Source organism: Hypanus sabinus, chromosome 16 (genome assembly GCF_030144855.1).
Source record: "Hypanus sabinus isolate sHypSab1 chromosome 16, sHypSab1.hap1, whole genome shotgun sequence".
NCBI classification, from domain to species: Eukaryota; Metazoa; Chordata; class Chondrichthyes; order Myliobatiformes; family Dasyatidae; genus Hypanus; species Hypanus sabinus.
Genome location: NC_082721.1, coordinates 73,328,144 through 73,341,626, shown reverse-complemented (window position 1 = coordinate 73,341,626; position 13,483 = coordinate 73,328,144). Strand labels below are relative to the sequence as shown.

Sequence of the window (13,483 nt, the reverse complement as noted above, 5' to 3'; positions counted from 1 at the left end):
GTCCACAGTCAGCGCTTTGGTCTTACCGATGTTGAGTGCAATGTTGTTGGGCGACACAACTCAATCAGCGGACATAGCTTGCTCCTGTACGTCCTCTCGTCTCCATCCAATAACATCATTTTGCTAATTGGGCAAGTTTGCATTTCTCCAACTGACTGGAAGCCCTGAAACACTGTGTAGTGTCAGACACAGTTGGAGCGTGGATGACTGAGTCTAGACTGAAGGCTATGGCCCTTTGTCCAGTGTCTCAGGCCAATTACAATCTGGCAAGCTCCGTGAATATCAACTGAAGCATGGCAGGTTTCAAGCAGCTCCTTCTGCTCCACTCAGAGTGGTAACTGCTGACAAGTGCCACCACCAGTAACCCCAGGGACAGAGGAGGCAGTACAAATGCTGCTGGATGCCACTACTCTGCAACATCCAGATTCTGAGGCCTGTGGAAACTCAATGACATTGGTTCCACACTTTGCCACCAGCAAAGAATTGGCTTCCTTACATCTGTCTAGAAGCTCAGTTACATTCTTAACTCAAAGATTTACACCTGGGCAGCACTTCAGCAGATGGAGAACATCTGTAGGTCCAGTGTTTTAGAGAGCAAAACCCTTAACCTCCAGTGGAAGCTCCACTTTTGTGATATCATTCTGGAGGAATGTTATCTCACTTTTTAACTGCATTGCATTTGTGGTTTCTAAATGACAATAAACTGAATCTGGATCCTTTAGGAGAGGATAATTTGTAGTAACCCAACTTCAGGCAGTCAGACATTCTCATCCATGGGGTGGTGAAATTGGGAAGAGTGGACTTCCCTCCACTCAGCTCAAGCCCCATGAAATCATCTCACCTCTCACCACTGCTGAGCTATTGTATGGCACCAAACAATAAAAGCCACTGGATCCGATGAGTGGTGAGAAATATCAGGTAGGATGAGGAACCTCATCAGGACTGAATGGCTTCTCAGGTTTCAGGAGAGATGTCCATCACTAATTGCATTGCTGTCACATCCGACTGCTCTACACCCCTCACCACTAATACATTGCCTGATGAACTTCCCTGTACTCATCTTTATCACGTCTCCACCTGTCTGCAGCCCTTCCCACAGTGTACAACTTCTCCCACACCCACTCACTTCCTCCAAGTAAAATGTGCTTCTACGCAAACCTGGATGGGTGGGAGCAATGTCTGAACTTTCTTGGGATACATGAATGTCCTGATCTATCCTGCTCACTCCCGGAGCCGGTTTTCCAGAGGTTGTCCCCATGCTCAAGCACTCCTGTTCCCTGTTTTCACACCTCCTTCTCTTGCCCCATCCTAGAAACAATCCTTCACTTTGCAGTCAACTACCTCCATCCCATCATGATGTCCCAGTACAGCTGTCACCCTTCCTCTGCTCCTTCATTCCAAGGATTGGTTACCAGTCGTAGAATCCATTGTAAACTCATTGATTTCCACAATTATTTGGTTACACTTCTTGCTGCTTTCAGTTATGATTCCAAGCACAACCCTAGTGTCCGGTTCCTGTTGGCAAAGTCACCTTTCAGCCCAGAGGTCAAGGCCCTCAGTTACTGACATGAGTTGAAAAATCTTGACTGTGTTCTCCCATTCCTTCCTTCTCCCCCATCCTGCCCATGCTGTCTGAGAGAGATGGAGAGTCTCCTTCCTCACTTTCCACCCTACCAGTCTCCACGATCAACAGATTCAGACGTTCCTGCTGTCACCCTCCCTAATCAGTGATCCTGGCCAATTGAAACACCTCTTGTGCTTCTCCCATTTGCACAGAGCCTGTCCGCAATCAGAAATAATGCATTTCATCCCTTTCCAATGTCTGGACTCCAAATACAGCTCACAAGCAAATCTGTGATTTATTGTGGTCCCTCAGTTCTGCACTATTCATTGTCCTGAACACTGTTCCTTGTTCACTGCACTGCTGGCTGTGTATATGCACACTGGACTGCATGAAAACTGAGTGTCCTGTACACTACACCGCACGCATGCTGTGTGCCTGTACACTCTACTGCAGACGGTGTGAAGAGGTGGTGGGGATATGGAACAAGCAGCCAGAGGCAGGTGTAATTACAACTTTTAAAAGTCATTTTGATATGTGCATAGTAGAAAAGAGGGTTATGGGCCAAACATGGGCAAATGGGACCAGCACAGGAAGGCAACTTGTTCAGCATGGATGAGTTGTGTCAAATGGTCTATTTCCTTCTGCATAACTCTATGACTATGATTCAGTTACCTAGACCCTATTATGACCAATAATGGTTGAAAGCTAATATATATATCTTCTTTCAGGATCTAGTGCTTTCCCAGCATTTCTGATGAATAAACTCTTCTTGAGCTCCCAGCCAGATACAGGTATTGATTTTAACCAACATTTTGATGACAAACTCTGTCATCTTCATCAGGGTTGATGTCTTGTTCGTTGGTATACTGTATATACCCACATTGTCTGTCTCTCCTCATTGGTTAGATGTCAACCAACCAAGTTTCCACTGTCCCACTTTGTTTACAATCAAATTCCAGTTCTTGCTTAGAGCAAGACCTTCATCTTTGTTAAACTTCTTATTCTCTAGTCTTATTTCAATGACATCATTTACTAGGCAGTCCCAAAAGCCATTGGTGTAGCACAGTAGTTTTGTGCCGTTGAAGGTCATTGTGAATGTAATGTTCTGCTACCCCCGATTTTTCCAGGTACCCCAAATGGATACATCTCCTATGTTCCTTGATGTGGGTTTCCACTGTGCACCTTGTCTGGCCAATATACACTCTTCTGCATTCACAGGGAATCCTGTAAGTGCCAGCTGTCCTGAGTTCCAGGTCACCTTTGATCCACATAAACTGGGATTTGAGTTTCCTTATGGGTTTGTGGATGGAATTCAATTGTAAACAAAGTGGAACAGTGGAAATTTCATTGGTTGAGGGCTAACCAATAAGGAGAGACAGACGACAGGAATATATATATCACCAGACTAGACATGCCCGGGCATCATCCCTGATGAAGAGGGCAGAGTTTGTCATTTGAAACGCCTTTAAAATTGAGACTTGTACCAGGTTGGAAGCCTGAGGAGAGTTTATCTTCTTTCACTTTAAAAGCATTATAGTATCCAGCCACCCTTCGAACCTTTTCTGTTTGGTGTTTCTGAGTTGTGTCCAAACTCAGTATAAAAATAAAACATTCTGAAACTCTCTCTTTGATTGTTAACAACATTTAATGCATAACCTAACCTAATATTCAATGTAACTAATCCTGGGCACTTAACCAAATATCCTTCTGGACTGAGGCACTGGGGCTGTGGACTACCACTTTGGCCCTGGATCTCAGAGTTGTGACGGAGCCCAACTATAGCCTGGACAGAGAGAAGAGCCATTATCTACTCCACATAACAGTGCCCACAAATCTGAAGCATCACGCCAGCTTAAACATTCCAGGGAAAATACATCATTTGAATCAGTCCCTTGGCTGCAGTTTTACAGTAATTCATCTAGAATATATTGGTCAAAAAGTTTCTGTTTAATCACTCACAGAGGCATCAACAGGCAAGGCAGGAGGGGAAGTCCAGAGAATTTTGTGCATGTAATCCTCCTGTGAAACTGTTGTGACCAAACCTCCTTCCTGTTTATCTTGCAATCGTCCCCAGTCCCCCACTTGCTGTGTTCTTTTTTCTAGCTCTGCGGTTTTTTTGGCTAAAACTATTATTGATTTACAGCAGCTAAATAAAAATGTCATCGTAGTGTTGAGGCCTGTGGTGCCCACCAGTCGTGGCAGACTTCCAGTGAGGCAATGAACAGGTAGCCATTGTTTACAGATCTGCCTGGCCAACTATACCTCCAGCCAGCATAATGGGAACAACCCTAAACTACAGAGCATAAAAACGCAAGCTTCCTGCATTTAGTTTCGAGCAGTGACTCTCACCAACAACATCATACTTCGAGGAACAACAATGCGCTTCTCTCCCGGCATTCATTGTGATATACCTGAATTTATCTTTAAATTTTATGTTTGATAACAGCAAATAAAGAGGCCATTCAGCCCAGTGAATCCATAGCGCCTTTCAAATTATTCCCATTAATCCCATTCCCCACTTAACCTATTCTCATGCACATGGTCACCAAACTCCCCCCCCCCCACACACTCCCACCATTGTCTCTGACGCTTCCACCACTTGCTTACTCCAGGGTTAATTTTCCGCAGGCAGTTCACCTACCCTCATATCTTGTGGATGTAGGGGAATCCGCAGCACTTAGGAGAACCCATGCAAAAATAGGAAAAAATAACGTGCAAACTCCACACAGACAGCGCCCGAGTTTAGGATTCAACCTGGATCTCTGGAGATAGGAGGCAGCGGTACTGCTTGCTGTACCACTGTGCCACTGGAGGTTCCAGAAGCATTCCCTGGTGAAAAGATCTGGCCCAGGTGGGAAGAGCACCTGTCTTCTGCCCAGATCAGCTGTGTATGTCAGCCCAGAAATGTGGACAGGGCAGGACAAGGATAGATAAATGTGGGAATAATGTAAATGAGTAGTTGATCATCATGGTGAACTTGGGCTATTTCTGGGGCTGGTTCTCTGCCCTAATTTTCTTTGACAAAAGGGTGATATTCTAAAGTTCTAAACACACAGAGTGTGGAGGAGGTGGAAATGTTGGGCCATCCAAAACATCCAAAGGACTCTTGAAAATATATAAGAGTCAGTGCCATCTACCTGCATGCAAACCCTTTGCACCTCCCCCTCCCTCCCCTTCCTTCCCCTCTCCTTGCCCTCCCTCTTCCCCTCACCATCCCCTCTCTCCCTTTCCCCTCTTCCTATCCCTGCTGCCTCCCCTCTCCCTCTTCTTCTCCCTCTTCCTCTCCTTGTTTCCTTCTCTCCCTCTCTTCTCCCCCTCTCCCTCCCTCCCTCTCTCTCTCCCTCTCCTTCTTCCCTCCCCTCCCTCTTTCCCTCTCTCTCTATCTCCCTCTTCATTGCTTTCTCCCTCCCTCTCCCTCTTGTCCTCCCTCCCCCCCCCTCTCTCTACCCCCTCTCTCTCTCTCCCTCGCTAAGAATCCTCTCAAATATTTTGCCCAACATTAATGTAAGTCACCCGTTAGGCAGCGGAGAAGAACATACTTGCAACATGTTCATACAGCACTTTATCACATTGTTAAATCATCAGTTACAGATCTGTTTGATGATTATGACTGAATAAGAAATGTAAAATATGTTTTGTTTTGGCTATGAGTCGGGTGGAACATCTGGTGACAGCCATAAGAGCCAAGAGCTGGAGTTGGTCTGCATTTATCGGCTGATCTTGGCGTTCCATGTCACTTTCCTCCAATGTCCCCATTTTCCTTGGTCCCCTTAGTCTAGAAATCAATCTTGGGCCAAACCGTATGAACTTTTCAAATTTAAATTCAGCCCGCCTCATCCTACATGGAGTTGAACCAATGTTCATCTATTCTAAGGTTGTTATCCCACCTCCCCTCTCCTCCTCCCCAGCACACCTCCTGCCGGCTCTAAAGGCAAATCAAAGGGAACTTTGCAGAACGAGGGTCAAGACCAGGATCTGCCTCAGGTGGGAGAGCAGATCTGCAACCCGGACCAGTCAGAGTTTGGACACCGGAGGTACAACGCCGGTCGAAGCTGTGGACGGGCTTCCAACAGCGACGGGTATGGGGCTGATCATGTGGTGACCCCGCTGACATCACAGCTCTACCCCCGTCCCTCCACTGAACCAGTGACATGCCCCAGACGCAGGAGGCCGTCCTCTCATTATCACAGAGCAGGTTCACCATCAACCAGTCACTCAGACCCTCTGTCAAATGCCATTAAATGTGTGGCTCCTGCCCAGAAGGCCGCAATATTGTGTAAGCATAGAATGTTGATTAAAACCCGTTTCACTTGTAAAACCAATCTGCTGCAGTCACAACCTACAGGTCCTGAACTCCTATAAGCTCTTTTGCATTTTCTACGAACATTATGTCAAATTGATGCATCACTTCCTTTCAGTTACACAGATGCTCGGAACAGGAAGAGCCTCACAAGCCCATAGCGACTTGCAGTCAGCCAGCATGGAGAACGCCAGTGAGTGAGAGGCTGCTGGAATCTGTTCAGTGCTTCTGCGTGCTGTTTACTAACCACTCTGAGCTGTCGAGATTAAAATGCAATTGCTACTGTTCTGAAGGATATATGGATGAGACGTTAAACCAGACAGCCCATTATCACTCCCCACATAGGGAAATGTCATGGATTCATAGTCACAGAGCAAAATGCAGTCCCTTCAGCCCATCTAGTCTATGCCAATCTGGACTTCTGACTAGTCTTGTTCACCTGCACCTGGCCCATAGCCCTTCATACCTCTCATCACGTACCTATACAACATCTCTTAAAAGTTACAATTACCACTTCCGCTGACAGCTAGTTCCACACTCACACCACCCTTTGAGTGATGAAGCTCCCCCTCTAATTCACCTTTAACATTTCACCTTTCACTCAAAACCTACAACCAAAGGGGGAAAAGACTGCATGCATTCATCCCTCATAATTTTGTATACCTCCAGAACAAGGGTTCCCAATCTGGGGTCCATGGACCCCATGATTAATTATTGAGGTCCATGGTATAAAAGGTAGTGAACCCTTGCTCCAGAAGATCTTCCCTTATTTCCCTGCTCTCCAGTGAATAAAATCCCAACCTATTCAACCTTTCCCTATAGTTCAGGTCCTCAAGCCCTTCTAAATTTTCTCTGCACTCTTTCAAGCTTATTGATGTCTCTCCTGAGAGTGGGTGACCAGAAATTCAGCCTCAACAATGTCTTAAATGACTACAACATAACATCCCAACTGCTGTATTCAATGCCCTGATTACTCATTGCTAATGTGGCAAAAGGTCTCTTTATGACCCCGTCTACCTGTAAGGCCACTTTATGGAGCTTACTGCCTGGTCCCTTTGTTCTACCACACACCTCAGAGCCCTACCATTCACTGTGTAAGTCTTACCCTAGTCTGTCCTTCCAAAGGGCAACACTTCATTATTGGTTGCAATAAATTGAATCTGCCATCTTTCAACCAATTTGCCCAGCTACAAATTATTGCATTATTTGAAGAGAGGGCTATTCCCAGTACTCTGGTTGATATCTCATCCTAATCCAACTTCACTACAAATAAAGCTGCTCATTTACTTGGCGGTTTAAGGGATTTTTCTGCATGACCAATGTATTTCCTTCATCGCGTATACTTATAAAAGGTGTATCCTTGGCTCCACAAGTTTGGAACTATCCTGAAAACAGAATAGGTACTAAACAAAGGAAAGTTTGTTAGTGTACTTACTCCCTGACTTGTGCTGGGGAATGTAATTGGAATTTATCATTGCCATGTGTCCCAAAACACAGTGAAAAACTTAGTTTCGCATGCTCTCTATACAGATAATTTCAAAACTAAAGTGCATTGAAATATTAGAAGGAAAAATTATATCATATCATACATAGATGTGATAAAATTTCATCCAGTCTTCAAATTGCAGTTAGAAACATAGAAACATAGAAAATAGGTGCAGGAGTAGGCCATTCAGCTCTTCGAGCCTGCACCGCCATTCAGTATGATCATGGCTGATCATCCAACTCAGAACCCTGTACCTGCTTTCTCTCCATACCCCTGGATCCCTTTAGCCACAAGGGCCATATCTAACTCCCTCTTAAATATAGCCAATGAACCGGCCTCAACTGTTTCCTGTGGCAGAGAATTCCACAGGTTCACCACTCTCTGTGTGAAGAAGTTTTTCCTCATCTCGGTCCTAAAAGGCTCCCCCTTTATCCTTAAACTGTGACCCCTCATTCTGGACTTCCCCAACTATAGATATGAAAGCAGGTGTGGTTAAAGTGGAGTAGATAATGATGTTAAGTGAAGTTTTATAAACATTTCAGGAAATGCCTGTCATTGGGAAGGAGTGTCTTAGAATTCAAAAGATGTCACATAGGGGAGAATGGAGAGCATGAGAGCAAAAGGAATGTAAAAGGGAAGTCATCTTTGATCTCATTTTAAAGTTGTTCTTAAAACATAGAACAGTGCCACTTAGGAACCAGGCCACAAAGAAAGTCTGGGCCAATTGCAATACCATTCTAAACCCATCTGCTTGGTATACCCCTGTTCCCTGACTGATTATACCTGTTCACATGCCTCAAGTGTTACTATCGCATCTGCTTTTACCATCTCCCCATCAGCACTTCTAATATAACGAAAAGCTTGCTTTTCACACCTCCTTTAACATTCTCCTGCTTGCATCAAACCTATACCCTCTAGTATCTGAAATTTCCACCCTGGAGGGGAAAATATCTTAACTTTGTGTACTTCTGTCAGGTCACTCCTTATTCTGTGATGCTGTAAACAAAGCCAAGTTGCTCCAACCTCCCCTCACAGCTAATAAGCCATAGTACATAATGGTTAGCAGACCACCTTACAGCACCACCAACCTGTGTTCAATTCATGCCAGAGTCTGTAAGGAACTTTTACACTCTACCATGATCATATGAGTTTTCTCTGCTTCTTCCCATATTCCAGACGTACGGTTTAGGGTTAGTAAGTTGTGGGCGTGCTAGGTTGGCACTGGAATCATGGCAACAAGTATCACCTAGCCCCAGCACACCTTGGATTGTGTTGGTCATTGACACAAACAATGTATTTCACTGTATGTTTTTGTTTCAAGGTTCAAAGTAAATTTTATTAACAAACTACATATATGTCACCATATACAACCTTAAGATTAATTTCCTTGTGGGCATACTCAGCAATCTTAAAATAGAAACTATAACAGGATCAATGAAAGATCAACCAGTGAACCAGACAACAAACTGTGCAAAAGCAAATGTAAATGAATAGTAATAAATAGCGGTAACATGAGATACTGCGGTAAGGAGACATTGAATTGAGATCACTGGCTGCAGGAACATTTCGCTGATGGAGCAATTGAGTGGAGTTATATAATATTGTTCAAGAGCCTGGTGGCTCTTGAACCTGGTGGTGTGAGTCCTGAGGCTCCTGTACCTTCTTCCTGATGGCGGCAGTGAGAAGAAACAATGACCTGGGTGTTGAGGATATTAAATGGATGTTGCATTCATATGACAGCATCTCATGTAAATACGCTCAATGGATGGGAGGGCTTTATCTGTGAAGAACTGGGCCAAATCCATTACTTTTTGTCAGATTTTCTATTCAAAGACATTGGTGTTTCCATGCCAGGCTGTGATGCATCCAGTCAATATACTCCCCACTCTACATCTACAGAAGTTTGTCAAAGTTTTAGATGTCATGCTGAATCTCCGCAGACTCCTAAGAAAATAGAGGCACTGCTATGCTTTCTTCATGATTGCACTTATGTGCTGGGTCAAAGACAGATCCTCTGAAATAGTAACACCCAGGGATTTAAAGTTGCTAACCCTCTCCACCTCTGATCTTCCAATGAGAACTGGCTCATGGACCTCTGGTTTCCCCCTTCTGAAGTCAATAATCAGCTCCTTGGTCTTGCTGACATTGAGTGAGAGCTTTTTGTTATGACACCACGCAGCCAAATTTCGATCTCCCTCCTGTATGCTGATTCATCAACACCTTTGATTTGGCCCACAACAATGTATATGTACACGTGACAAATAATGCTAATCTTAATCTTAGCAGATAGTGTCGCAGTTACAGAGAAGGTACAGTGCAGGTAGACAATGATACTAAAGGGCAACAAAGAGGTACATTTTGAGGGCAAGAGTTTAGGGGGAGCTAGGACACAGGAGTGTGTTTCAGAGCTGCTGACAGAGAACTGGTATGGAGTCAAGTGAAACCCAGAGGTAGAAATATATTACGACGAGAGTTCTTAACAAGGATGGTTTGGACCCATATGCTGGAATATCCCAGGCCAGGATGAAGGCAAACTGTATCAAGAACTGGGCACAAAACAACACTAGACAATGTATCTAGGTGGGATTATGACTGAGCACTGAGGCTTCATTCAGGTGCTCTTTAAATACTCAATTCTTGGTGCCAAAATATGATTGCCAATTTGCAGGACAGTCCTGAATCTTTAAGGGGACCGCACCAGCTATCCATATTCCGGACGAGTTAGAGCATCTCAGTCCTGGAAGCTGGCTTGGTTGGGTGTGTGTAATGTACATGGCCCGTGAAGATATGGCTCATATCAATGTTATCTGTATCACTGAGATTCCAGTTGCTGTGCTTCTCCTTCTGAACAAGCTGCTTCTGTCAAGGAGATGAAAAGGACATCAATTGGAATGGAAGAGAGTTTGTGATAAGCAGCTAGGAGGATTAATTTGATCTTTCAAATATTTCATGATGATCAATGTTCCCTCTAGGGTGTGCGGGTTTGTGCACTTACACATCTTTTGCTACTAGCGCACAAAAGAATTTAAACTGTGCACAGAAGGTTGCCACCTCTACCTCATGGGAATATTATGTACATCTCATGATCGTACACAATTACATTTTCTTCTCCAGTTTCTGATCTGGACGCTGTTGATAACGTGGAGTTTGCGATGATTTGTTTGCAGATTTTAGAACTGACTTATTTACACCGCTTTTATTGAAGAAATTATTCAGTGCACACATGTTATTGTCACTGGGCAAAAATTACCCAAGATTTTTGTCCACACTGGTCATTACAAATTAGAGGGAGCATTGATGGAGAGTTGTTTAGAGAGATTGGAGGTGAACTGAACTGATAAGTTTCTATTTCCAGCTAGTATGTGGCCTGGGGCTGCAAGAATTGCCCAGGATGATCTATGGGGCAAAGTTTCCCAGAGGAATAACAGTAAGTGATAATTTGGATGTTTGCCTATTTAGTGTAATCATCAAAATCAAATGTACAAAACACACGAGTAAGACAATTTCAATAAATCTGATGTTACCAATAAGATCTTTATGGGCCTGGAAAGGGAATATTAATTACAGAATTTGCACATTCTCGCTGTGACTGCAAGAGTTTCAGGTGTTTCAGGTTTCAGGTGTTTCAGGTTTCAGGTTCCTCCAACATCCCAAGGAAATGAGGGTTGATGGTACAACTGGTGACAGTGAAATGCCCTGCTTGTAGGTGAGTGGCATGAGATTGGTGGTCATGTTGGGAGAATAGATTATCAGCAATGGGCCAATAGGAATTCTCTGAGAACCAGCAGAAAATGATGGGCCGAATGATCTCCCATGTCTTTAGAAAATATGAGAAATGTGTAAGAAATGGCTTAGCATCTGGGTGCATCCAGTGAGATGCTGAGAAAGAATTTCCCCACACTGAGCATGACACAGCTGGCTCATGGGGGTGAAGTATTGGTGGGAGAAGGGTGTGTCTTTGGGGGAGTATTTGGGATATTTGTAGACGTGGGATGTTGCTCGGGGAGGGTGTGGGGTGCTGAAGGGGAGGGATATATTGCTAGGGGATGATGCGGGATGTTTATGTTTGTGGGGTGTGGCGGGGTTTGGATAGGTTGCTGAGGGAGGGTTTGAAGTGTTTGTGTTTGTGGAGTGTTGGTAGGGTTTGGATATATTGCTGAGGGAGGGGGTGTTTGAGGTACTTAAGGATGGGAGATGCTGGTAGGGTTTGGATATATTGCTGAGGGAGGGGGTGTTTGAGGTATTTAAGGAGGGGAGATGTTGGTAGGGTTTGGAGATGTTGCTGAGGGAAGGGGTAGGGATGGGGGGCTGTTGGAAGAGGAGTGGGGAGGAGTTGAAGTAGTCAACACTGCAGCAAAAATCTGGACAGCAAGTCCACTTCAGCACAAAGCATCCTATCACATTTGCTCCCGGACTCCCAGGAAGTAGACAATTTGTTCCCTCATTTGAAAATCAAACCGTCTGATGCATTTTGCCCCATCAGCCCATCACGCAACACTCCAGTGCCCCTAACCAGCAGCTACACCCAGATAAATGCATTTGGTTTCCAGTTCGCTTATCCCATCCTAGTTTCTGGTACCTGCACCAGAAATACTACCACAGTTCCTGAGTTATTCCCCTTACTTCTTTCCTTGTCAACATCTGTCTCTCCCATCCAGACACAATCCCACAGCTACAGGTCAGTTCTGGGTTCTCTGTGGCAGTGTTGTGATAAACAGCAGGGGCAGAAACATCGTGTTGGAATGAGATCTGGTTCTGTGTTTCCTTTTCAGTTGCGCAGATGTTGAGAGACATTAGAAACTTGCACTACGAGCTAAAGGTGGAACTCTCACAGATGAAGACTAATGGTGAGTGGTGATAAAGCAGAAACCATTGGTTTAACCCCGGTTGTTCTTTTACTTATTTATGTATTTAGCAATACAGCACGGATTACGCCCCACTGGCCCTTTGAGGCACACCGCCCCAGCAACTCTACAATTAACAGAAGCGATGTCATCCACACACTGCCCACTGCCACACTCTGCTTACCGTCCACACATGGTTCTCCAAACCACTACCTCATGAGGCCCTCCCTCTACACTCTTTCCCCACAGACCCAATGTCACCCCGACCTCCACTCTCTCCACACACCCCTTGGCCCCAGTACTCCAGCTCCAAGATCCCCCTGCACCACTCCCATTCCTTTCACAAGCTATCATCCATTGAAATTTGCCGCTCCCTACCAAACACTTGAGAGACTCTCTCCCTCCACATCTAACACGCACATACCCAAGCCGACTCCTACCTCCTCCCCAGCTGCCCTCACACACTCACACACACTCCGAGCCCGTTCTCTCTCCCTACTCACGCCATCTGTCTCATGCAGACACACACACCCGTCCCCCAGAGGCAGCTCCCTCCTCTCTTCCAGTCCTCTATACTCAGAGACACAAACTCAGAAAAAATCTGCGGATGCTGGAAACTCAGAGCAAGACACACAAAATGCCAGAGGGACCGGCATTAGGGGGAGTGACCCCGTGAGCCACTCTGTCGCCCCACCTACTCCTTCAACACCCCCCTGCCCCACCCACACACATCACTCAGCCTCACCTTTAGGCCTCGCTTCTCAATCTCAGAGACACACTTCTGTATCAGCAGCGGCACACTGACTCCAGAACGCTCCCGCTCCACCAGATCGCTGAGCTCCATCCTGAAGACCCTTGGCTCTCGTTGCTCGTCAGCGTAGCCCACCGGCACCTCCCACACCTCCACCAGAGACACCTTCAGGTAGAGGACTCCACGGGGTTCCAACTGCAGGGCAAGTTGGTGAGTGCGGGTTCCTTCCAGGGAGGGAACATGCTCATTAAGGATGTATGACCATGACCGATTGGTCTGCAGGTTACTGCAACTGATGTGCTTACATTACTGCACCAGTAATCCAGAGGTCCGGATAGTCAAGGGTTCAAATCCCACCCCAGCCAGGCCACTGAGCAAATTCTGGAATACAAACATCCACAATGGTGGCCCTGGTTCACTGGTGACAATAGGAAAGCAGCCGTCACGCGGTGTGGTCTAGACCCACAGTGATGTGACTGATTGTGCAATGTCCTGGCTAGTTGCTTTTTAAGCATTTCTTTATATTGTTTTTATTTCT

At 45.4% G+C, this 13,483-nt stretch overlaps 1 protein-coding gene across 1 annotated transcript in view; it reads left to right on the top strand.

The window, feature by feature from the left end:
• The window catches only part of LOC132405917 (uncharacterized), a 119,209-nt gene that overhangs the window by 68,252 nt on the left and 37,474 nt on the right, over positions 1–13,483 (top strand). Inside the window, exons 10-12 of the mRNA XM_059990897.1 lie at positions 5,473–5,643; positions 10,706–10,777; positions 12,123–12,197. Of these exons, the coding sequence (XP_059846880.1) occupies positions 5,473–5,643; positions 10,706–10,777; positions 12,123–12,197 (318 nt within the window). The remainder of the gene's footprint in view (positions 1–5,472; positions 5,644–10,705; positions 10,778–12,122; positions 12,198–13,483) is intronic.